We start from the raw sequence: 25,569 nt of genomic DNA on the forward strand, positions 1-25,569 counted from the left end.
GCCTCTCGCTCGTGTGTTTAGTGTCACTAGAAACAGCTTGTTATGATGCCTCACGGAGTGGCTGACCGATCGAAGCTGGACGCCAGTTAAACGATGTCACCGAAAGTAAACGTAAGTCCATATTCCTTATTTTGTTTTGGCTTCAGTGTCCTTCGTTAGTACCGTGTGACCGGGGCTTTACATTCGTTGCTAGGAAAGTTCAATGACCAAAATACCAACATTCTGGGCGCAAAGAACATGTTTTCAATATTATTTGATTTCTTTGTGCGAATGACATCATTATTCAAGCATTCAAAAGCCTATTCCTACCTCCACACAACTCCAAACATCGATGAGAAAGTTTCTTGGCAGTTCTTGTTGTTGAATGAAACTGCATCTCCCTAACCGGAAAGAGTTGTGACATCATCACACATGCACGTAGGCGCTGCTCTAGCGATAACTTGAAAATCATACATTGCGAGTGCCATAGTTGCCGAGGTTGGGGACAGGCCGGTAGATCTACCTCATATTTTATGTGCAGAATATGAGAACAGATGTCACGTGCTATGTTTTCTATACTTTTAAATTGTCCGCACATCAGCAGCGCACCAAAGGTTTTGCCATTTTTAATTATTCTGATGCAAGTACAAAGTGCAATCATCTTTCCCTCAATCCTGACTAGTCTCCCAGTTCCTGCTGCTAAAAAACATCCCCACAGCATGATGCTGCCACCACTATGCTTCATCCAAACATGACGCCTGGCATTCACACCAAAGAGTTCAATCTTTTTTCCAAAGAGTTCAATCCTTTTTTCTCATCAGACAGGAAAACTTTGTATTTCATGGTCTGAAAGTTTTCACCTTTTGGCAAATTCCAGGTGGGCTGTCATGTGCATTTTACTAAGGAGTGGCTTCTGTGTGGCCACTCTACCATACAGGCATGATTGGTAGATTGCTACACAGATGGTTTTCCTTCTGGAAAGTTCTCCTTTATCCACTTAGGAATGCTGGAGCTCTGACAGAGTAACCATTGGGTACTTGGTCACCTCCCTGACTAAGACCCTTCTCCCTGATCACGCAGTTTAGATGGGCGACCAACTCTAGGAAGAGTCCTGGTGGATCTGAACATTTTCCATTTAGGAATGATGGAGGCCACTGTGCTCATCTGGACATTCAAAACAGTAGAAGTGTGTCTGTACCCTTCCTTGGATTTGTGCCTTGAGAAAATCCTGTCTTGGAGGTCAACAGACAATTCCTTTGACTTCATGCTTGGTTTGTGCTCTGATTTACATTGTCAGCTGTGGGACATTATATGTAGACAGGTGTGTACCTTTCCAAATCATGTTCAAATCAACTGCATTTACCCCAGGTGGACTCCATTTCAGCTTTTGAAACATCTCAAGATGATCAGTGGAAACAGGATGCACCTGAGCTCAATTTTGAGCTTCATGGCAAAGGCTGTGGATATTTATGTACATGTGATTTCTTAGGTTTGTATTATTATTATTATTAGTACTAGTAGTATCATTGTTATTATTAATCACTATTATTATTAATATTAATAACAATAAGAATAAATTCGCTAAATTCTCAAACTTTTTTCACATTTTCTTTATGGGGTGTTATGTGGAGAATTGTGAGGAAAAAAAATAATTTCATTCATTTTGGAATAAGGCTGTAACAAAACTAAATGTCAAAAAAGTGAAATGCAGTAAATACTTTTCGGATGCACTGTACATATATGTGTGTGTGTGTGTGTGTGTGTGTGTGTGTGTGTGTGTGTGTGTGTGTGTGTGTGTGTGTGTGTGTGTGTGTGTGTGTGTGTGTGTGTGTGTGATGGGGGTGTTCGCCCAGGGCATCATCCAAGCTACAATCACCTCTGTGATGGCAATATGCCTGTAGCGTTCCTTGAAAAGGGATGTGTGCAGTCTGAATACATACTGTATGAAAGTACAAATCCATTTTATATACAAAGAATGAATTTGATTCCACTGGCATCCTGTCCAGGGTCTACCCCACTTCTTGCCCATTGAGCGCTGGGATAGACTCCAGCTCCCTTGTAACCCTTAAGTACATCCGCCAAGGACGTAATAAAATCATTGGCAATTATCTGTCTGTCTGTTAGCAAAAAGTAAGTCCCTTCGGCTGCTCCCTTGTTTGCACTCGGGGTCGCCACAGCAAATCCAAGGTGGATCTGCATGTTGAATTGGCACAGGTTTTACGCCGGATGCCCTTCCTGATGCAACTCCACATTACATGGAGAAATGTGGCAGGGGTGGGATTTGAGCCCGGAGCCTTCTGAACTGAAACCAAGCGCATTAACCACTTGGCCACCACCCCTGTTAGCAAGATTACATCAAAACTACTGCATGAATTTTGACAAAATTTTCAACACAAATACAGTAGATATTAGGCAATGGAAGCCTCCCTTAAATTTTGGAGGTGATCCAGATCTGGATTCTGGATCTAGTTTCACTTTGTATAGGCTTTGAAGGATTATGTCAAAAGTACTTCACTGATTCTCATCAAATTTTCACCAAGCATAAATATTAGGGCATAGAACATTCCATTCAGTTTTGGAGATGATCCAGTTCCAAATCCAGATTCTTGATCAGGATTTCGCTTCATATATGCACTGAAGGATTACGTCAAAACTACTTCATGGTCAGGGAAGATAGTATAAGGTCATGTGTTGTGAAATTTCCACTAAGATGTTAATATGGTTTTTATTGATTATGTATTTGTATTTTAATTTTGATATATTATGCGGTTGTTTTTTATGCATGGGTGGTACAGTATGTGTCAGATGTGTTGTTGTGTAGCAGGCAAATTTCTCCTTAGGCAGACAAAGACACTTTGACTTTGGAATTCTCACCAGATTTGCACCACAGATAGATATTAGGGCATGGAAGACTCCACTGAATTTTGGAGGTGATCCGGATCTGGATTCGGATTCTGGATCAAGATTTCCCTTTTTATAGGCTGTGGGAGCATTTCTTCAAAATTACTTCATGGATTCTCACCAAATTTTCACCACATATTAGGCATGGAAGACTCATGTGAATTCTGGAGGTAATCTGGATCCAGATTCTGGATCAAGATTTCACTTTATATAGGCTTTGAAGGATTACATCAAAACTACTTCACAGATTCTCACCAAATTTGCACGGCAGATATACATTAGGATATGGAAGACTCCACTGCAGAAATCTCTGACTGCGCTTTTTGGAATAAGTGAGTATCAACAATGAATGAATGAATGACTTTGAATCAATTTCAACAATTCATTCACATCCACAGAAAACCTAAGCAAGGCTTTTGTATCCAGATAAGATAGACTAATAATAATAATAATAATAATAATAAAATAACAGAAAGGACGAGTTGAGCAATAAACACTGCTGAGCAGCTGTGGCTTCAGAGCCAGGCAGTATCACAGATTTAACTTACAAATTATAGGAGACTTAGTCCAAAGGGGCAAGAAGGGCAAGTGCAAATCAAGCTTCACTGCAGGAAGTGAAGGGAAAAGTCCGGCCTGGGTTTCTCCTCTCTTGCTATCGCCTGTTTTTTTTTGTTTTTTTTTTTGCCAGAGGGAAGCCCTGCCTTCTGTCCCCTATGAGACACAGAGTGGTCTATAGTGACCTCTTCATCAAGGAGCAGCACTGACCTAACCGCCAGCTAAAGATGTCCCAGACTGCACAGCCTCACACAGGGAGGGAATCTCCAACTGAGTGATGTCAGTCTGAAAATGAAGATGTCCTTACATGCGTGTTTAAACGCTCACACAAAATGATCTGCAGGGTGAACACATTCCATTTTAAACATCAAAAGCATAAGCATCAAAGCCCACATGTATTTCATTGATGACCCCAAAAAGTGTTTATTAGTTTATTGATACTTTTATGCTATGAAATATTGATTTGAGATGATTTTATTTTTGTTATTATTATTATTATTATGATTATTATTAATTTCTTTTGGAAACCTATTTGGACAAGTTGTTCTCATTGTATGACACTGTCATATGGGCATAAAAGTCCAGCCAGCCCAGTCTCATCCATAATGTACTTTTCGACAAACTGCTGTGAGACTGGGTTGGTCCAGCTCCATCCTCTGTGACACGCTGTACAAGTTATAATTCACCCTCAGACTTTCATAGAGATATTGTATAGACACCTCTCACATAAATACAGTCTCCTCTTGCATACCTATGCTGCAGCTTTATGGTGGAGTCACATGCATATATTACTCTCTCATATTGATACATTCCTCTCTCACATGCATATTATTTTCTCTCATAGATCCAGTGAAGTGGGGCTGTTCTTTAACCCAGATTTGTTCATCTCCTCAGTAGCCTGCAATAACCTGTGATGGAATGGTGTCCCATCTAGGAGTAGACTCATCCGCACCATGCACTGCTCCACATGGGACACCAGTGTCATCACAGTAAACCGCAATAGACTGGTGACCCATCTAGGGGGAGTTATAGACTCTCATACACTTCACACTACGGTATGAGGGTATAAGCACAGGCACCAGTGGGCCTCAGGATCTATGAAGAGCTACTTCTTATTCTCTCTCTCTTTTTATGTGTTTATTTATTACATTTTGTTAGTCTGATTATCAGAAGAATGCCCCTTAGAGACATGAATACTTTCCATGTAGTGTGAAGTCACATTCATAAAATGTGCCAAATCAACATGCAGATCAGATATGGCTCTGCTGTAATGCCCCCTAGTTAAAAAGGGGGAAGTCAAAAGAACATAGTATCTCTTAGGAACATAAATGGTTTTAAAAAATAGGCGGAGAATAAGACTGGGAAAATAAAGGAATACAAAGGAATAAGAATAGGAAGAATGCAAGGAGAAGTGTTGCAGTCTTTGAGTGACATTTCTCTTGCAATATGGGGACGTATGACCCATGAAGCATGTGTACATGCACATCTCAGCCCCATCATCCCACCTTAAGATAAAATGATGTTAATTTTTCTGTAAACCACGTCTCTTATTTGATTACTTGTGGAACTGGGGGGGAGGGGGGGGGGGGGAATGAGCTTAAATACGATTATGGAAAAAAAATACTGTTGGAATTTATTATCAATAAATAAGGAACACGTTTTTATTTCTGCTTAACTTCCTTATGGTATTCAAGGACAAACGCCCCCAATAGTACACACACATACACACTTTTTGCACATTTACTTTAGCGCAAAGAATGTCTGAAAGATTACAATGTCTGTTGTTCACTTATTGTTTTTTGGCAAAAAAAATGACTTTGGGGAAGTCGGGCGTTTAATATAAAATTCCCTGCACTTGGCACTTTGTGAATAAGACAGTGACAGGCACACGGGGGGAAGGGCTCACACTCATTGATTCCGTCTCCGTCAATGTGCACATTTCTTACCCAAATTACCGTCATCTAGCTCACTCCGTTTACGCGCGGCGCGCGCCGTCACCTGTTTGATCCGGAAACAACGTTCCTCTGGACCAGGTGTGCGAACCAAATCCGTGACTGAGCAGAAACGTATGAATACGTGAGACGAAGCCCCTCTCTCGGTTTGTGCGCGTCGGCACGTGTTGGCTACGCGTGCCTGAAGAGAGAAAGATGCTCAGCGCGCACGGGAGATAATGGGAAGAGAGAGTGTGTGTGCGTTTCTTTCAAACGTAATAAACACCTGCAGCGTGAGAGACGGAGTACCCCCAAATAGATATACTTGAATATGGGCTAAACCCACGTGATCCACATTACTAATCGCGCACATTTGCTTCCATCACGCGTGAGGAGAGAACGCATCCACGCGGCGGGGGAAACGTTACACTGCAGACTAGAGTGACGTGATTCTGCTCATTCTGGCTGCTCTGCTCTGAAAATAAACCCCCACCCCCTTAAAAAAAACAACTCCTGGTAGATATACTCCGAAATCAACAGCTGGATTTTATCACCCCCCCCCCTTTTTTTTTGGGGGGGTGGGGGGGTGGGGAACATTTAATCACGCTTTGCAGTAATCAGTCATAAAAGAACGCCCTTCTTTCCGCTCCTGTCCATCCCGCTGACGCTGAAAATGTCCTCTGATTTGTAGTTGAAGTCAAAATACGCATCTGACCACGAAGATATACGGCTATCATCACACACACACACACACACACACACACACACACACACACACACACACACACACACACACACACACACACACACACACACACACACACACACACACACCCCGCCCACCTCCCCATCCGATCTCCCCCCCTCCCCCCCTTGCAGATGCACGCAGCTCCGCGCTCCTCGGCGTTCTGCGCGCAGTCTGAAGTAGCACGGCTGTAAGCGGCGCAATATTTGGCTCCAAAACAGGGACACGGCGCTGCTGTCTCCATGCGAAACGTGGGCATTTAAGAGACGGTGAGCCACTCCGGCGGGATTTGATCGCAGAGATGATGCTTTTTTTCCATCCATTTTTGGACGTATCTTCCAGTAGTTAGGTCGTTTTGTGCGTTTCTCTCTCTCTCTCTCTCTCTCTCTCTCTCTCTCTGTCGCTCCAGCGTGAGTATTTACAGCGCGTTTAATCGTCCTACAGCCGCGTCGATGTCACTAAATAGCAGGCAGGAATCTGAAGAGGGTGGGGGGGAAAAGAGGTTGAAAATACAAGCGCTTTTTTTCTTCTTCTTCTTTTCCAGAGAGGATTAGGGTGACAGCAAAGGAAGTTAAATTGTGCTGCATATAAAATGGGCGGGCTGCTCGTTCTATCAGACTGACCATTTTTTAAACGGAACGCTGCGCGCTTCAGAGAAACGCATCCTGCACCGTTACAAAAAAAAAAAAAAAAAAAAGCGATTGGATTGCCATTTTATAACGCGCAGGTCACATGAGTTAGTTTAGATTTTTCGATGCTGGCGGACTGAGAGAGTTCCACTCGCCACATCACCGCAAGTGGAGAGAGAGAAGGAGAGATCGAGAGGAGAAAGAGAGCGAGAGAGGGAGAGGGAGAGAGACCTGCGCATATCGTCAGCAGCCGCTTCTTTTGCCTCCAGCGAAAATTCGTCAGATCTGAGATCACACAGGATTTTTTTCCTCATTCAGCCCGCCTAGAGGAAAAAAATATATATATTGTTAGGAGGAGAAAAAAAAAGTTTGAGGATAAAGGCGGTGGAGATCGAATATTCGTTGGCGCAGCTGCTGTAAGTAATTTTCTCCATCATTTCCTCGCCTTAAAAAAAGGAGGGGGGGTAACAACGCGGTTTCGACAGGGTTGCTTTCTGTTGCTGGACACCGCTAGAATCGTAGATGAGTTTTATATGAGAGGCGGGGAGGTTTGCCATCGAAATTAGGAGCGATTTTCGGTTATTTTCCAGCGGATAGGAACAGCCGTACGGTTTCAGGACCGCGGACAGCGCTCTCTTGTTAAAGCGGCGTTCACCGCGCACGGATCGGACGCCTGTTCTAAGAGCTTGTCAGGTGCATGATATCTTTTTTATTTTAATGTAAACCACTCTAAATATAATCACGGAGGGTTTGGGGTGACATTTCCACTGACTAACTTAAAAAGTGTGCTCGTGCTGGATTTTCTTCTCCATTCGTTAATCTGCAGCATCCCAGCTTGATCAAATCCGTGTCAAGCGGAGGATTTCATTTTATTCCAAACACAGCGTTCGTCCTCTGCACACAGTGCACCTTGGGAACACACCAGCAAGTAGCAGAGGGATCTGTTCTTTGTAAGATGCATGCTTTTATCCTTAAAAAATAGTAATACTCATAAAATTATGCTTTTCACAAAGTAATTCTTCCACAAGGGGAAATTAATAAAATGCACCATGAGGATTTTGGTTTGCATTGTCATACTTTATGGCCCGGTTGACATCATAGCTGGATGGAGTGATTGCTCTTCTTCTATTCGGGGGATTTGGTGTGATCTTGCGGGTGCAGCCACATCTCACATTGCAGGGATTTGGAGAGGAGGTTGTGCACAGGTGCTCCAAGCCAGCACAGGTTGTTACGCGATGATGCTTCTTTGCTTCATCATTTCTTGCACATTTGGCCTTGTGTGTCATTTCAATCTGCCTATTTCGCAGTTATGTTTGCTCTTCTTCTATTCGGGGGATTTGGTGTGATCTTGCGGGTGCAGCCACATGTCACATTGCAGGGATTTGGAGAGGAGGTGGTGCACAGGTGCTCCAAGCCAGTACAGGTTGTTACGCGATGATGCTTCTTTGCTTCATCATTTCTTGCACATTTGGCCTTGTGTGTCATTTCAATCTGCCTATTTCGCAGTTATGTTTCCGATAATGTGACACCACTCACAATGATGATGTAAAATCTTTAAAGGGGTGTGTGTGTGTGTCAGCTGACATATGTGCAGGGAAGGGCCATTTGCTTTAATGCATGATTTCCCACTGAATGTGATGGATGTGTGAAAGAGCTGAACCTTTGCTCTGGCTCACGCCACTTTCACCCCACACATGTTGACACTGGAGGTGGAGATGTACAATGCAGAGACACTAACTATGATTTGATAATAATCTCCATTCTCTTTTTTGTGACCTCCAGCGGTGAAAGGTCCTCATATTGCAGCTATGTGTGGACGGAGCAGGACGGCCTTTCTGTGTCTGTGGGCTTACTTGCTTGTCACCAGCTGTGTATATGGTGCGAAAAGGTGAGAATAAACTATATAAGTGCATTTGTGCACTCCAAAACAAGAATGTACTACTCATTTTAAAATTTAATGTAGCAATTTGCATGGATCTTTTTAAAACTAATTCCAACTCAGCCACTACTGAGTAAATGTCAAGACAATTATCGTCAGACTCAAATTTAGCACAGCATTTATTTAAGTGGTCAAAGCACTTGATTTGCTTTGTCCTCTACAAGGTTATTTAAGTTCAACCAAATTAATTAAAGAGTTTTGATGTTATTTGATAGCCAAAGTACTTGCTTATATGTTATTCTAACTTCTTTATTTTACATCCTTTCTTTTCAGAAATGTCCATGCAATTTGTTACCATAGTTTTGTGATTTTTATTTTATTTTTGTTAATTTTACTTCTATTACATCAGAAACAAGTACATATTGCAATTCCAGGTTTCTGTTTATTTAAAACCCATTTCCAACCTATGTCCAACTGTTTTTTCAAAAATAATTCAAGTTATAAAATGGAACCCAATGAAGCACCTTTTTTAGAGAGCGAATGGATAGCGTGGATGGATATGTTCACAAAACATGAACACACATTTTGTTTTACACGTGTGTGTGGTAGTGTGAGCATAAAAATTGCAGTTGCAGTCAAGGTGAAATGGTATAAGACAACAAATACATGTTTCACACATTTTTTGGAAAAAAAAAATGCTGATTAAACCCCCCCCCCCAAAAAAAACCCCTCAAAAATACATTTGAATCTTTTATGCATTTTTGCTGAAAAAGGACTATTTAATTTCTCATTGCTTGCCACCTACTTGATCAGCAGGTTAGCAAATGTAAATCAGCAAGGCAGCAGAGCAGCCGAAGGGCCCACCCAGATGTACACCACCTGAGCCACCCGGATATTCTCCCATTTCTTTCCATCTTTTGGAACACTTTGTTTGGTTGCACAGAGCCTGTCCACGGAGATTCTAAGTGGGCTGTCCCACCATAACACCTCAGCACTTGCAATTGCTCAGACGTAAAAAAAAAAAAAAAAAGTGCAGCACGCAGAGGAAATAAGGAGCCAAAGTCGCCACCATCCAATGTACTAGAGTGCCACTTGGGCAGCACAGTGGCTTAGTGCTTAACACTGTTACCTCACAACGAGAAGGTCATGGGTTTGATTCCCACATGTGACCTTTCTGTGTGGAGTTTGCATGTTCTTCCTGTGTTTTTGTGGGTTTCCTCTGGGTTTTCCAATTTCTTTCCACATTTACAAACATGCAAGTTAGGTGAATTGGAAACTTTATAATTGCCCAGGTCTCCCTTGTAAAAGAGGTCTCAATCTCAATGGGACTAACCTGGTTAAATGAAAAATTGTTTTTGGGTGACTAACCTTGTGGAACAGCACTAAATTAGCATGATATCATTATATCAACTCTCTGTTCTGAGATAATACAGTATTTGCTGCTGCACACACTAACATGTGTTGTGCACTTTGGGGTGTGACCTAAAGAGAAAAGAAGTGGAGCAAAAGAGATGATCACGTGGTTGAGTTGAAGGTCGAAGCAGATATTTGCATACGGCGAAACACCGCAGTCTTTGACACAGAGCCTAAAATATTCAAGCACGTGCACATAAACCACAGCTGCACAGTGCTAAAAGTACAAAGCTGAAGCAGTTTTATACGACACAACACTACTTGAGCTCTCTTCCCCACTATGGTTCTTAAGAGTCTCTGAAGAAAACTAAAGGGATGAAGCTTTTCGGTGCGGCTGAATAATTCAGGAGAACCGTCACATTGCTAGTCGCAGGGGACGGTCAGGCTTTGCTTCTCTCTCGGTGACAGCAGCCGTACTGTACACCACAAAATGTGCATATTGCACGTCCACAAGATGTGTGATGAAAGTCGTTATAATGATGCACCGCACACTCATTTAATTTTACTAATTAGCCATGAGCGGGGCTTCATTTCGTGATGCGCTGATGAGCAAATGGAGGGTTTGAGTTACTGCGTTTCATGTACTGTAAGTTAAAAGAAGTGTAAAAAAAAATACTGATGGCTTCACTGAGGAACTGTCACTACAAGCTGCAAGGCAATTATCATCCAGAGATTTAATGTACACCCCCCCCCCCCCCCCGATGTCAAGCACAGAATGTGCTCCGTCACACGCACCTTGGGGAATTTCAAACGAGATATGGTAATCAGAAAGACCTCGTGCTCCTCTACAGCATGTTTCCAACAAAATAAATTGCCTTATAATTAGATATTCAAGTATGACAAAAAAAATAGAGAGAGAGAGAGAGTGTGAGCGGCACTGTTGCTGTTATGTTGACCTGTAGATGGAGATGGTGCACAATGTTTTATGAGAAAGTGGCCCCGAGCTGATAAACACGTGGATTCTCTCACAGCAGCTTCTCTCTTTCTTCATTTTCTTTCCATAACATTCAGCTGAGAGCCCATCGCATCACTTCCACCCCCTCTGTCTCACCTCACACATTTCCCCACTTCACCCTGAAACTATGCATCAGAACAGATCTGTGTGTTTTACAATAACATCGACTACAATTGAGCATTTAGTCGTTTCCATGCTTTTGTTGCGCCTGCTGATTTGCTTTGGTCTTGTGAGCAAACAGCCACATAAATTAGAAGGTGTGTTGTGCGATGTTTATCCTTTCATTCATTCACATTCACCGGCTTTAACACAGCTTGGACATTCACAGGAGAACATGATCAAATTATTTTAGCAAATTGAGATACGTTTCTACAGGAAATAATGTTGCCTGGATGGTGCAGATCAACACTGAAAGACTACCAAGGTGGAAAAAAAACCAAGTCTGTTTACACTGATAATGGAAAAAACAAACAACCAAAAAAACTGCCAGTAACTGGGAAATAATGTGTTTTGTGCGGTAAAATACATACAAGCAACTTGGAGGCTTATTGTGTGTACAGACCAGGCGTTTGGGTTTTTAAGCAATAGGGCATATGCTGTATTGCTTTTTTTTTCCATTTTTGATGCTCTGTCTGCTTCTTACCCTGTGTGCTGCTATACAATGTTGTTGGAACTTCAATTTCCCTGAGGAAGTCTTCCCAAGGGATCTAATCTAATCTATGAAAATCAGTCAATATTTGGCCATGATAATACCTATACTGAAGAAAAATGAATGACATCATCAAGCTCATATCAACACCAAGCTGTAACTCGATCTGAGCATCTCATCAGTAACATCGGGGCCCCCAGGGAACTCTGCTATCCCCCTTCCTTTTCACAACACTGCAGACTTTAAGTACTGCACTGAGTCCTGCCATCTACAGAGTTTTACTGATGACACATTCAGCATGTGGAAAATGGTCGGGAGGATGAGTGTAGGGACCTGGTTGACCAGTTTTGAAGTAGCATGGAGAGAATCACCTGCATCTGACTGTGGCAAAGGTAAAGTAGATGATGGTAGATTTCAGGAGGAACAAGGCCCCGCCTTCTCCAGTCTTGTATGTGGACATAATCCTATCATAAAAATATCTGAGCATCTACCTTGACAATAAACTGGAGTGGTCTACGAACACAGAGGCCATTTACAAGAAGGGCCTGAGCCAGCTTTACATGAGGAGGCTCAGGTCCTTTAATGTATGTAACAGGATGTGTCCATCCTGTTACATACATTATGCTTGCAACAACAGGAATGTTGCATTATACTTTGCTGTGTTTTGCTGGGGTGCAGGCATCAATGCAAAGGATGCCAGCAGACTGAATAAACTGATCAAAAAAGCAGGATCTGTTGTTGGTTCCAAGCTTGCCAACCTGGAGGAGGTGGTTGAGGACAGTATGCTGGCTAAACTGCTGGCAGTTAAGGACAATGCCTCCCACCCACTCCATAAGACAGTAAGAGCAGTTTCAGCAACATACTCATACAGCTACGCTAAGGGCCCTGTTCCACTGGCGTTTAGGAGGATTTGCGTATGGATTGCACACAAAATTGGCCCATATTCCCCAAACATCCGCAATATCCATGTAACATGCCTGTATGAGTCGGCCGTCATCCGAACACGCCCTTGATCATCCACAGAGGCACGCATGTCCGCAGCCAGGATTTTTGAGCTGTTCAAAAATATGGATGTGGATAATATCCGCCTTACATACTCCATATATACTCAATTCATACACAATACATACTCACTCTATGCGCTGTGTACCTGCCATTAACCGCTGATATCCGCAACTGACGGGGATTTGCGGCTTGGCAGTGGACCGGGACAGTGTGTAAAACAGATATATTGTGTGCCCATCACGTCCACATCACAAACTAAAATATGTTGTAGCGAATGCATACAGATTGGCCACAAATAAAGCATTTTTATTACATCTGCTTTGCAGCTGATTTGCGGACAATCTGTGAATGCATAACAAACACGTCACGTAAACCCAAAGTACTATATGTGGCAGAAAGCGACATACCTGCCAGTCCAGCTGTGTAAATCCACAAAGACGTAATAGCTGCTGCAATCCAGGACTTTTATTTAACACCAACAAAAGGAAGAGTTGCTGTTTAGCCACAACTCATGCTGAAGCCTGTTTTCTGTGACACTCTCAAAAAAAAACCAACAAAAAAAACACTGTCTCACACCCCCAGCGGCTTCCCCCCTCCCACTCCCCAAACTCATGAGCAGTTAACCCTCGCATGACAAAATGAACATTGACTCTGTGATCAACTTGTCCAAGTCCAGCAAATGCTCCAGAGGCTGTATTGTTGGTGTGAATAGTGATGCCGAAAGGCCCGAGTGCGCTTCTTTTATAAGATAAGATAAGAAAAGCCTTTATTCATCCCTCAATGGGGAAATTTCAGTGTCACATCGCAGCATAGAACAGTAGGAATAGACAGAAGGGCATGCAATAAAACAAACAAGTATCTCTTAAAAAACAAGAACTAAAAAAAGCACTGAGTGCCAGTTAAAGCTAAGGCTACCATGACCGCAATGCAGATGCTGTGCACGCACAACACGTGCGTGATGCATTCATAATACACCCATAATACTGCCGTGATAATCTCAATGTGTCGGATCAGTTTCCTCACTACATGCGTTATATAACCGTGATTGTTCATCATATATTCACTATATATTATTAATATATCCATAATTCATAGTGGGACATTTGTCATTTTTTGCCATTTTGTAGCGGATGACAACGAACGCCCGCAATTTGTATACTCAATTCATGCGTAATTAATCCTCTGCCCAGTGGGACAGGGCCCTAAATCTCGTTCGTGCCCGGAGATCGTTCTTGTCCAGTGCCACCAGATTCTTTAATATAGCTGCCTCTGCTAGACCTGTGGTCACTGAAGTGGACTAAAAAGCTTATACTATTTTTCTGTTGCACCCCACATAACGATACCCCTGAATACATGCCTTATAACATCATTGCACCTTAATTAATGTGCACTTTTCAACCATGACATCAGATCCACTGCACTTTCGGTGTGTTTCGGTTTTTCTTATTGTTTGATTTTTTTTTTTTTTTTTTTTTTTGAGGTACCTGGCTGTTATGACAACTAAAATTTCCATTTGGGGATCTATCTATCCATCTATAATTGGACTGCATTTATATAGCACTTTTGCATCTGCATCAGAAGCTCAAAACACTTTACAGTTATGCATCACATTCACCCATTCACACAGACACACTCATACGCCAGTGTTAGGGTGCTGCCATGCAAGACACTCAATACACACCCGGAGCAACTCAGGGATTAAGAACCTTGCCCAAGAGCCCTTAGTGATTTTCTGCTCTGACTGGGTTTTGAACCAAGGATCCTCTGGTCTGAAACCCAACACTTAACCTCTAGACCATCACCTCATCCATCTATCTATCTATCTAACTGTCAATCGGTCTGTCTGTCTGTCTGTGATGCTGGAAGTCTTAGTTTTAGAGTTATTGTGTCTTTAAGCTGTACACCACACTCACGATCACTAAGGTGCCAGAAAAATAAGCCCAATGAATTTGAAGAAGAATTTTCTGCAGCCCTAGATCCATGCAATTTTTTTCTAATATATTTTTTAACCAAGCTTTCAGTCAAACGACCTTCAACAGGGCATTGCACTTAGAGTGAGCACTGGAGAAAAAGAGTTATCATCTGAAAAAAAATGTTGATATACTCACTGACTCAGACTACTGGCGTACAAGCTATGCTAGACACATGGAAGAAGCAAAAGTGAATCAATTTACAATTTAAAATGGGCAACACAGAGGATTAGAGGTTAGCACTGTTGTGTCAGTGCAAGAAGGTCATGGGTTCAATTCCCACCTGTGGCCTTTCTATGTGGAGTTTGCATGTTCTCCCCAGCTAATGATAATGTGGGTTATATATACACATTGTGGTGCATTTATTTTCATATCCAAGTAGGTTTAGTCTTGAGGGCTGGGTTGTTAACTGGACTTGTATAGTTCCTTAAAGACATTTCACCCATCATCCAGATACTTTTCATATGAACGTTTCACGACAATATCTTGAGTGTAGACTGTTAGCTTCAATTCAGGATATTTAGCAGAAATACCACATGAAATATTTAGGAATTACAACCATTTTTATCCACAGTCACCAACCGCAATAAAATATGAACATTTTCAATTGAGTGAATATGTTTTGGACTTCATTTTCATCACTCATTAATAAATACAAACACTGGTACTGTGTGATGAGCAGCCATGGCACTCTGTGCACACCTGATGCCATCAGATCTTATAAGTGAAATGTATGTACAACTGTTTCTGTTGTGGTGGTGCACAAAGGCAGAATTACAAGGAAACAAATGTGTCACTAATTACTTATGGACCAGGCTGCAGTTTGGCTCATTTGAGAAGGTGTGAACATGTATGTGTTCTCTGGTGTGAACTGGACAAATAAACAATTCTCCTGATAAGGTGGAGCCCAGTCAAAATGGAGAATTCAAACCAAAGCATCGGTTCAAATTTCTGACTCAAATGTAAATTACAGACATTGAAAAATAGTCTGCACAGCTTGCTCTGCTATGAAAAAAACACTCAGGAATCATAGTTTGGCATAGGACCATGGTGCAAATTATATATATATATATATATATATATATATATATATATATATATATATATATATATATATATATATATATATATATGTGAAGTGGCTGTTACTTTCTTAGAATGAAAATATTCTAGTAGAAAAAAAATATCAGTTTGCCTCATCTCATTCAGCAATCCATTCTGGAGATATTGCATTAGTCCCAGTTCCAATAGTGCAGCAGATAAGTGAATATTTACTGAAGGATCCTTCAAATGGTGATGCAAGCACCAAATTTGGCACACACACTCCTTAGACATTACTCTTTTAAAAATGCCGGGTACCCACGTGAACTTTCAATAGGCAGCCAAGAAGGGGTCAATTGAAGTATTACACAGGGGTCAAAATTTAAAAATGCTCCAATCATATTGAAACATATTCCATATTATTTGTCTGATCATAACGATTCCAAAAAGGTATAGTTTGGACTATCTGTGAATGAATGTTCCGGAGTTATGGGGTAAAAACAGCAAGAACAGTGACAAAGGTCAATTTCAATTTGTACAGGGGTCAAAAGTTAAAGTTGGTCCAATTTTGGTAAAAAGTGATGCAAATTATTAGTTGGGTGAATACGGTTTTAAAAAGGAATAGTTTACATCATGTATCATGCTTAGTTATCATGTTACAGGGTAGCATATGTCACATGTCATAGAATCCAATGGATGCTGATATTGTTTAAGCTTTACTTTGCAAACCAAGCACGCAGCACAGTCAAAACTATTCAATTTATTAATCCTATTAGCTCAACCAGTAATTTGCACCACTTTTTACCAAAATTGGAGCAACTTTAACTTTTGACCCCTGTACAAACTGAAATTGACCTTTCTCAGTGTTGCTTGCTGTTTTTACCCCATAACTCCAGACCATTCATTCACAGATAGTCCAAACTATACCTTTTTGGAATCTTTATGATCAGACAAATAATATGGAATACCTTTCAATATGATTGGAGCATTTTTAAATTTTGACCCCTGTGTAATACTTCAATTGACCCCTTCTTGGCCACCTATTGAAAGTTCACGTGGGGACCCGGCATTTTTAAAAGAGTAATGTCTAAGGAGTATGTGTGCCAAATTTGGTGCTTGCATCACCATTTGAAGCATTTTTTTTTTCAGTTATCTGCTGCACTGCAAAAAGGACTCAGTTTATAGGAGCAAATGCCTAACCTACAGGGACTTCTATCTTTTCCATTAATTCAAAAGTGAGAAACATGTTGTCCCCATAGCAAATGATATTTAATCATGTGATACTTACATTTTCCAAGCACATCTATACTGGTTTTAGTTACACACACAGTGAGATGGATGTAAATGGGGGTGGGTCACGAAATGTTGCAGGCAAGTCAGACAGTCAAGTATATAGAAATATTTATGTAAGACATAATTTAACAATATTCTATGAGTATGAGAAATGTGTTGTTATATTTACTTTTGCTGGTGCAGGTAAAAAGGGATATGCACATATATTGACTCCCAAAACTTTTATTTTCACCTGTTTTCGGGGATTCTACATCTTAATTAGGGTGTCAGGACCGCAGTGAAATTTGGTCAGATGACCACAACTTTTAACATCTTGCAACAATGAAGAAAAAAAAAGGTGCACCTAGCGACCAGCACCTTACATGTTTGATATCGAGTCATGCAATTTAATGCTTTGCACTTGTGATAAATGAGGCACTGACACTTGATCAAGTCCCTCCAAAACAGAAATGCTTTATCCTTGACATTCACACAACCCTCCGATTATGCTTATTTCACATGAGTTTAAAGAGTAGATGACACCAAATAATGTACACAAATAATCACTAAAAATTATGAAATGATGATTTTAAAATCCTGAACAATAAACATCGATAAGTGCACAGGTGAAGGATAAACAACAGCTGTCTGAAGCCTGCGCTCTATTTCAGCCCTCAGACGCGGCTATATTGTTACTTCATCATCACCAGAATGAAACCTGCTGATTCAAGCCCAGATCAATTGTAAATATGGTGGAGGTTGAGCTGTTTTCAGACATTTTTTTTTCTTAGTGTGGAGGTTTTTTAAAGTCCAGTCTGAAGGTTGTTGTGAAGAAGCTGTCAGGGACACAGCCTCATGGCTTTTAGCCTTAAATAGATGACAATGAGGGAGAGTAAACCTTGGAGCAAGACCTTCAGTCTGACAACAGTGAGTTCAGAACACTGAATGGTGATTATAAAAGAAATCGTTATACTGTATATAATGCAGGTGATTTCGGCATGCAGGTGGAAATGATCTTTTTTTTTTGCCAGCTTTTTGGTCGTAATCAACTGATTAAAAAAAAAGTTTAAGTGATAAGGAAGTGTGGATTTTTTATTTGTTTTTTTTTTTGTTTTTTCTTAGAAACAGGTACAGTACATACATAATCTGAAAAACGACATGAGGGACTGAAAATATCAAGTATTTTTTTAAATAAATCTTGTTTTCTTATCTTCTCCCTATGCTACATTAGTAGTATAACATGTTAATATGAAATATTAAAACCATTCACACAAGGAGTAAATATATAGTCTTACCTGTCTGTTTCAGTGAAATCATCTGCACAGACAGATGAAAGTGTATCCACATTTGGAAAATGGCATCTGAAAATAATTTAATTCCTTGTCCTGGCTGAAGAAAAGTCCATCTGTGACAGCAGCAGCTGGTGTCTTGTTGCTGGTTCGAGTTTCTGCTGTATCAATCTAGTGACGGGTGCAATCCATTGATTTTGGTGTCTGTGGGTGCTGGTTCGAGTCTCTGCTGTGAGCGGAGCCTCATCTTCCTTCATTGTGCCGCTTTGTGCTGCAAGTTGAAAGACACCAGTACCTCACTCATTAACATAAGCATCAGTGGAATTCTCTTAACAAGTGATGAAATTATCTCATGATCCACAAACAAAAAAAGGAAAAATATAATAATGTGAAAATACTCAGTTTTGCCTCCATGTGGAGTGGAGAAGCCGCACAACACCGTGCATGCGCACTCATCAATATAAGTGTTCCACATACCAATCAAAAGGGTTCCAGAATTAACTGTTCTGACACGTATAATATCATGCAGCACCGACCCGACCACTCGGTGGAAACGGGGCTGTCAGTAGCCTGTAAAAATCCATAAATGAATCCATAAGTTCAGGGGGCTGTTAAGATAATGGTTCTCATGCTGATCTTACTTCCTTCTTTTTCTCCAATGTCATGACCTGCCCGGAAGTTCCTGGTTTTTAGTGGCGCACAGTTCAAAATCCATATATTTTTCTCTTCAGTAACTGTGCACCAGGAAAGTTATTAATTTCAAACTGTTTAATTTTAGCTTTAAATACTTAAAAAAACAATACATATCATGTCACCTACACTTTAAAACTGTTTGAATCAAAGAGTTATGACCATGAGTTTGATCTTTCAAGCCATAGGTGTATCATTAAGCATTTCCTCAGAATAGGCATTCTAAGGCCCAATCCCAATGTTCTCCCTATGCGCTACCACTTCTTTTTTCCTTCCATTTTTCACATTCATGTGAATGAAGTACAGTCACATAAATTTGGCCTAAATATCCCCTAGATATAAGCATTGAGCTCAGCAGGGGTGGTGGCCAAGCGGTTAAGTGCAGTTGATTCCATTGTGGAAGGCTCCTGATTCAATCCCACTCTTGCCCACTTTCTGTGTAATATCGAGCAGCATCAGGATGGGCATCTGGTATAAAACACATGCCACATCATCATGCCTATCACATGTGGTGACCCCAAGTGAAACAAGGGGGCAGCCAAAGGGATTTACTGTACAAGGATTGAGCACAGATTTTGAGCTTCACTCTGAATGATTGCCCCAGGTTTATTCTAAATCTGATCAAAATTGTTTGACTTATTTTTTTAACACAAGGTCAGGCAGCTACAGTAGTGTTCAGAATAATAGTAGTGCTATGTGACAAAAAAGATTAATCCAGGTTTTGAGTATATTTCTTAATATTACATGGGAAACAAGGTAGCAGTAGATTCAGTAGATTCTCACAAATCCAACAAGACCAAGCATTCATGATATGCACACTCTTAAGGCTATGAAATTGGGCTATTAGTAAAAAAAAGTAGAAAAGGGGGTGTTCACAATAATAGTAGCATCTGCTGTTGACACTACAAACTCAAAACTATTATGTTCAAACTGCTTTTTTAGCAATACTGTGAATCACTAAACTAGTATTTAGTTGTATAACCACAGTTTTTCATGATTTCTTCACATCTGCGAGGCATTAATTTTGTTGGTTTGGAACCAAGATTTTGCTTGTTTACTAGTGTGCTTGGAGTCATTGTCTTGTTGAAACACCCATTTCAAAGGCATGTCCTCTTCAGCATAAGGCAACATGACCTCTTCAAGTATTTTGACATATCCAAACTGATCCATGATTCCTGGTATGCGATATATAGGCCCAACACCATAGTAGGAGAAACATGCCCATATCATGATGCTTGCACCACCATGCGTCACTGTCTTTACTGTGAACTGTGGCTTGAATTCAGAGTTTGGGGGTCATCTCACAAACTTTCTGCGGCCCTTGGACCCAAAAAGAACAATTTTACTCTCATCAGTCCACAAAATATTCCTCCATTTCTCTTTAGGCCAGTTGATGTGTTCTTTGGCAAATTGTAACCTCTTCTGCATGTCTTTTATTTAACAGACAGCCTTTGCCATTCTGGTTATTCTTCTATCCAGTTTGATGGTTGTTTTCCATTTTCTTCCACGCTTCTCTGGTTTATTTGTCCATTTTAAAGCATTGGAGATCATTATAGATGAACAGCCTATAATTTTTTGCACCTGTGTATAGGTTTTGCCCTCTCCAGTCAACTTTTTAATCAAACTACGCTGTTCTTCTGAACAATGTCTTGAACATCCCATTTTCCTCAGGCTTTCAAAGAGAAAAGCATGTTCAACAAGGTGCTGACTTCATCCTTAAATAGGGAACACCTGATTCAGACCTGTTTGTTCCACAAAATTGACGAACTCACTGACTGAATGCCACACTACTGTTATTGTGAACACCCCTTTTTCTACTTTTTTTTACTAATAGCCCAATTTCATAGCCTTAAGAGTGTGCATATCATGAATGCTTGGTCTTGTTGGATTTGTGTGAATCTACTGAATCTACTGGTACATTGTTTCCCATGTAACAATAAGAAATATACTCAAAACCTGGATTAATCTTTCTAGTCACATAGCACTACTATTATTCTGAACACTACTGTACATGTGCAGAGAAGAGTTTTCACAAGTCTGTAGTATAGCTTCATGTTAAAAAAAAAGAATAAATAAGTATAAAAGATGGTCAGATGGCATCCAGTATTGCTCAGAAATTAATCATATAATGACGTCATCTAAACACCACAAAACTGATGTCAAGTGATGACATCCTAGTGGCATTATGATATAATATCATTTGTGTGTCATTTTGTAAGTAAGTAAGTAAGTAAGCTTTATTTATAAAGCGCCTTTCACAGACCAGGGTCACAAAGCGCTGCACATGGCATACAAAAATAATCTAAAAATAACATACGAAAACAATAAAATACAATATTAGGCTAAAAAGCTAACTTAAAGAAATGCGTCTTTAGTTGCCTTCTAAAAGTATCTATACAATCCAGAGAACGAAGGGCACAGGGCAGCTCATTCCAGAGGCTAGGCGCCACCGCTTTAAAAGATCTGTCCCCGCGAGTTTTAAAACGGGTCCGAGGAACCATCAACAGGTTCTGATTGGACAACCTGAGGCTCCTGGAGGAAGCATAAGGCTGGATCAGGTCCCTGATGTACTCCGGTGCCTGTCCATGCAGAGCTCTAAAAGTCAGTACCAGGATTTTGTAATGAATCCTGTAGGAGACAGGCAGCCAATGCAAAGTATTAAGAATAGGAGTAATATGGTCCCTCCTGCGGGTGCGGGTAAGCAGGCGCGCAGCAGAATTTTGCACAACCTGCAGGCGGGCCAACTCCTTCTTATTCAGGCAGGTGAAGAGACTGTTACAATAATCCAAACGCGATGAGAGGAACGCATGAACAATCATCTCAAGCTCTTTTAAAGTCACCATCTTACGGAGCTTAGAGATGTTCCGAATTTGGAAAAAACAGTTCTTAACCAGGTAATTTGTGTGCTGCCCAAAGACATTCCTCCATCCAAAATGACACCCAGGTTACGCAGGCTGCTTTTGACCGTACAGCTTAGGCTACCGAGATGCTGCTTAATTCCAGGTGCAGCACTATCTGGTGCTACAATCAGAGTCTCAGTCTTATTGGAATTTAACTGCAGACTGTTCTCAGTGAGCCATTCCTTAATTTTGGCCAAACAATTTGTGAGAGAGCAGAGTTTCTGTGGCTCAGTTGTCTTAAAAGAGCAGTCCAGCTGCAGATCATCAGCATACAAATGATAGGACACATCACTGAACTGCTGGATCAGCTTGCTGAGAGGAAGGAGATACAACGAGAACAAAACAGGTCCCAAGACCGATCCCTGTGGCACACCCCACAGAAGATCTGCAGATTCCGACACTGCATTGCCCGCCGTCACACTAAAAGTTCTACCAGTCAGGTAAGAGGTAAACCACTCTAAAACACAACCTGACATTCCAACCAAATCCTGCAATCTGTTTATCAGAATGCCATGGTCAACGGTATCAAACGCTGAAGACAGATCAAACAGAACCAGCACAAAACATTTGCCAGTGTCAGCTGCCATCATCATGTCACTAGACACCTTCAACAGGGCTGTTTCAGTAGAATGAAACTCACGGTACCCAGATTGAAAAGTGTCATGGATGTTGTTAGCCTGCAAAAACAATCTCAATTGAGCACAGACTACCTTTTCCAAGACTTTGGCCAAGAAAGGGGTTTTAGATATTGGCCTAAAGTTCTTGAGCTCTGTAGAATCCAATCCAGCTTTCTTTAACTGTGGTTCCACAATGGCATGTTTAAAATAACAGGGAAACACACCACTCAACAAAGATATATTAAACATTTTAGCAATGTAGGGTCCGATGGAGTCAAATACATTCACAAACAGTTTAAACGGAAGAACATCCAAAATTGTAGATCATGCTGTGATATTCATGCATGACATCCAGCAGGCATCATGAAGATGTTACAAGATTGTTGGTTGTTAGGACATTTTTCAACAAATAAAATGATAGGGCATGGTGAAATGTAGTCTTGGGTGCATCATTCCTGTAGGAATAAAAAAGTTTAAATCAATTGGCAGGAATATTGTAGATACTCTAGATGGGCAAGGATCTATTAATATTAGCCCAGCAAACACAGTGTGTAAAAACAAAGCTGAATGTTAGAAGTGGTGTAACGTTTCTATACAACATTATTCTTTAGGCTCTGAGCAATGTTGCTGCAGAGTTGACCAAGTGTATACCAAAGGTATACATGTTCAGCTAATTATGAACCATCCCTCCCAATCATGAGCTGATGTGGGACAGTGGTAAGAAATTTGACTAATGTGTGCAAGAACCACAGTTCAGGCTTGGGTGGAGATATGGAAACCTCCCTTGACCTTCAAGGTCAGTAAACATGTCTTTCAATATATGTGAGTAAAAACAGTACTTGCTCAGTATTTTCTGGTAAAATATTCATTCCACTTAGTCATCCTGCAGTGCTGTAGCAAGGCTGCTGAGATTCTACAGAATTATGTTGTGACAAAATCACTTTCTGACATACTCGTTACTAAAAATTGATGTTTTGTCAGCATTGAGTTGTTTGCTGGTATAGCCAAATACGGGTCAATGAAGGATTACACAGGAGTAAAAGCAAACATCATGTTGAAAAATATACAACATTATTTGTCTGCTCATTGACAGTCCAAAGAGGTATAGTTTGGTCTATATATGAATTAATTTTCTGGGGTAAATACACAAAATATGGTAATATTGGCTGATTTCATTATACAGGTGCAAAAAATATTAATTGTTCCAATCCTTAGGCTGAGGTAACAGGATAAAAAAAAGAAAAAAGAAAAAAAAATAGTTAGCACCATTTGATTGACGTGATGACATATGTCATGCAATCCAGTAAACATTGATTTTGTTTGTCTGTTACTTTGATGATCAAGCATTTCAAACAAATGTTCTGTTGGATCACTTTTACAAATTTCAAGCAACTTTCAATTTTTACCCCTTTATCAACAAAAATTAGCATTTTTTTTAACCCCATAACTCCAAAACCTTCCATCATAAATAGCCCTAGGTATCAAATTTTGGTAAGGATTTTTTTTTTTTTTTTTTTTTTTACAATCGGTACTTTAATATCAGTCTTTAATATTGTATTGTTGTTAATTATTGGAATGGATTTTGTTTTGAATTGCTTGAAGATAACTGTAAACTTTGGAGCAACACAACTTTTTGTTTCTTTGTTGTGTTCTTTTTTTCAAGCTTAGGCTTGTTGCTTTGGAACTGAATACAGTAAGTAGTTACTGCAAAAAGGAACATGGACAAGACAGAAGGGGGACATTGTTTTTAATTTTCTCCACAATTAACGTCCAGTGGATGCAATTTATGCTTCCTGCCTTTGGATGTAATCCGCTCCCCAGGCTTGAACAAAACAGATTAATTATTGTTTTGAATTTGATTAGGTCTAACCTCGAACGCTTGACATAAAACCCAAATTGCTCACCACAGTTTCTGTGGTTTAAAAGCATTCTGGCAGAGAGAAGAGTGGTTCTGAATTAAAGGAGATGTGCATTAACCCTTTTAACCAAATCCGTGTGTGACGAGGATGGAGCGTCCTGATTCAGAAAGCAAAATGTTTAGCAGCTCACATTCAAAACTCTGTGATCTGAGACAGTCCCATGGCTGTGAAAGCGAACTGTGTCTAAAACTGCTTTATTTATCAGTATCCTCATCATTTCACATTGATGTTCTTCAGCCGTATGCTCTGCTGCCATTATGCCCACCTGCTTGCTGTGTCTTTTCTTGTGTTTTAATGCCTCATAATTGAAGGTCTCAATGATCACTCCCTCTTCTTGCAGCCATTCAGACAACAGAAAAAAAAACCTTACCATTTTTCAAGAACATCTGCCACCAGCATTAAAAAGAGTGAGAGGTTGTGCTCAGTTGTGGTTTTCATGTAATTATTACCAACTCAAACATGAAGTGTGCACATGCTGCAGCCTACATGCATGCACTGGATTCAGTTATGTATGCACACACATCACCTTGACGCACAGTGTAATTAGCCTGTTTCCTTGGGATGTGTTCAGATATTAACACTGGGTCAGGGTTCAAACTATACCCCCATTGGGTTCTTGGTGTATTCCTGAAGTATGGATGGGTCCAGGGGTGGATGCAGGAGTGGTGCCATAGGGGCACTGGCCCCAGTTGCAATCTGATTGGATCCTGAAGGGTCCCTGGCCTCTCAAAGTGGCAATAAATTCTTATGTATTGTAAATTTAATATGTGACTCGCACTCTGGGGCAGGAGGTGGTGGTAATGCATCTGTAAGATGGTTATCAGCCACAGCAAAACAAGACAAAGATCATAATCAGGTACAATATCTGAAATGCACATATGCTGTGTTCCATTTGCCTTGTAAAATGCATTTCATGACTTAGTGATGCCATGCCCATGTTAACTATGTTAAATTTTCCACACAGCACTGTAAGTTAGGGAAAAATGGACACTTGTAAGATATTGGAGTGTCTTGCTACAAAAATATGTGGACATTAGTGTTTTAATTTACTGTTTGGTTTGAAGCCAGTCAGTGCTGCTAACATCTAATAGGTTAGCCAATATTAAAATGGCAGTTGAGAAACAACAAATTCTGTGGTATTACAGACATGAATACACCATAGGAAGATATTCACAGACAGCATTAGCACAGTACTGTGTGTACAATTTAATCAACTGGACACAAAAACAA

At 40.5% G+C, this 25,569-nt stretch overlaps 1 protein-coding gene across 2 annotated transcripts in view; it reads left to right on the forward strand.

Moving 5' to 3' along the window:
- Positions 1 to 6,250: 6,250 nt before the first annotated feature.
- gabra1 (gamma-aminobutyric acid type A receptor subunit alpha1) overlaps positions 6,251 to 25,569 on the forward strand; it is a 96,063-nt gene continuing 76,744 nt past the window's right edge. The window contains exons 1-2 of one of the 2 annotated variants that reach the window (XM_034178009.1): positions 6,251 to 6,380; positions 8,523 to 8,628. In XM_034178009.1, coding sequence (XP_034033900.1) covers positions 8,549 to 8,628 — 80 coding nt within the window. In that variant the 5' untranslated portion in view covers positions 6,251 to 6,380; positions 8,523 to 8,548. Of the gene's footprint in view, positions 6,381 to 6,868; positions 7,157 to 8,522; positions 8,629 to 25,569 lie in introns of those variants that run through there. The other variant, XM_034178010.1, reaches the window with a different exon arrangement.

The sequence above is a fragment of the Thalassophryne amazonica genome, chromosome 9 (assembly GCF_902500255.1).
Source record: "Thalassophryne amazonica chromosome 9, fThaAma1.1, whole genome shotgun sequence".
Taxonomy (NCBI): domain Eukaryota; kingdom Metazoa; phylum Chordata; class Actinopteri; order Batrachoidiformes; family Batrachoididae; genus Thalassophryne; species Thalassophryne amazonica.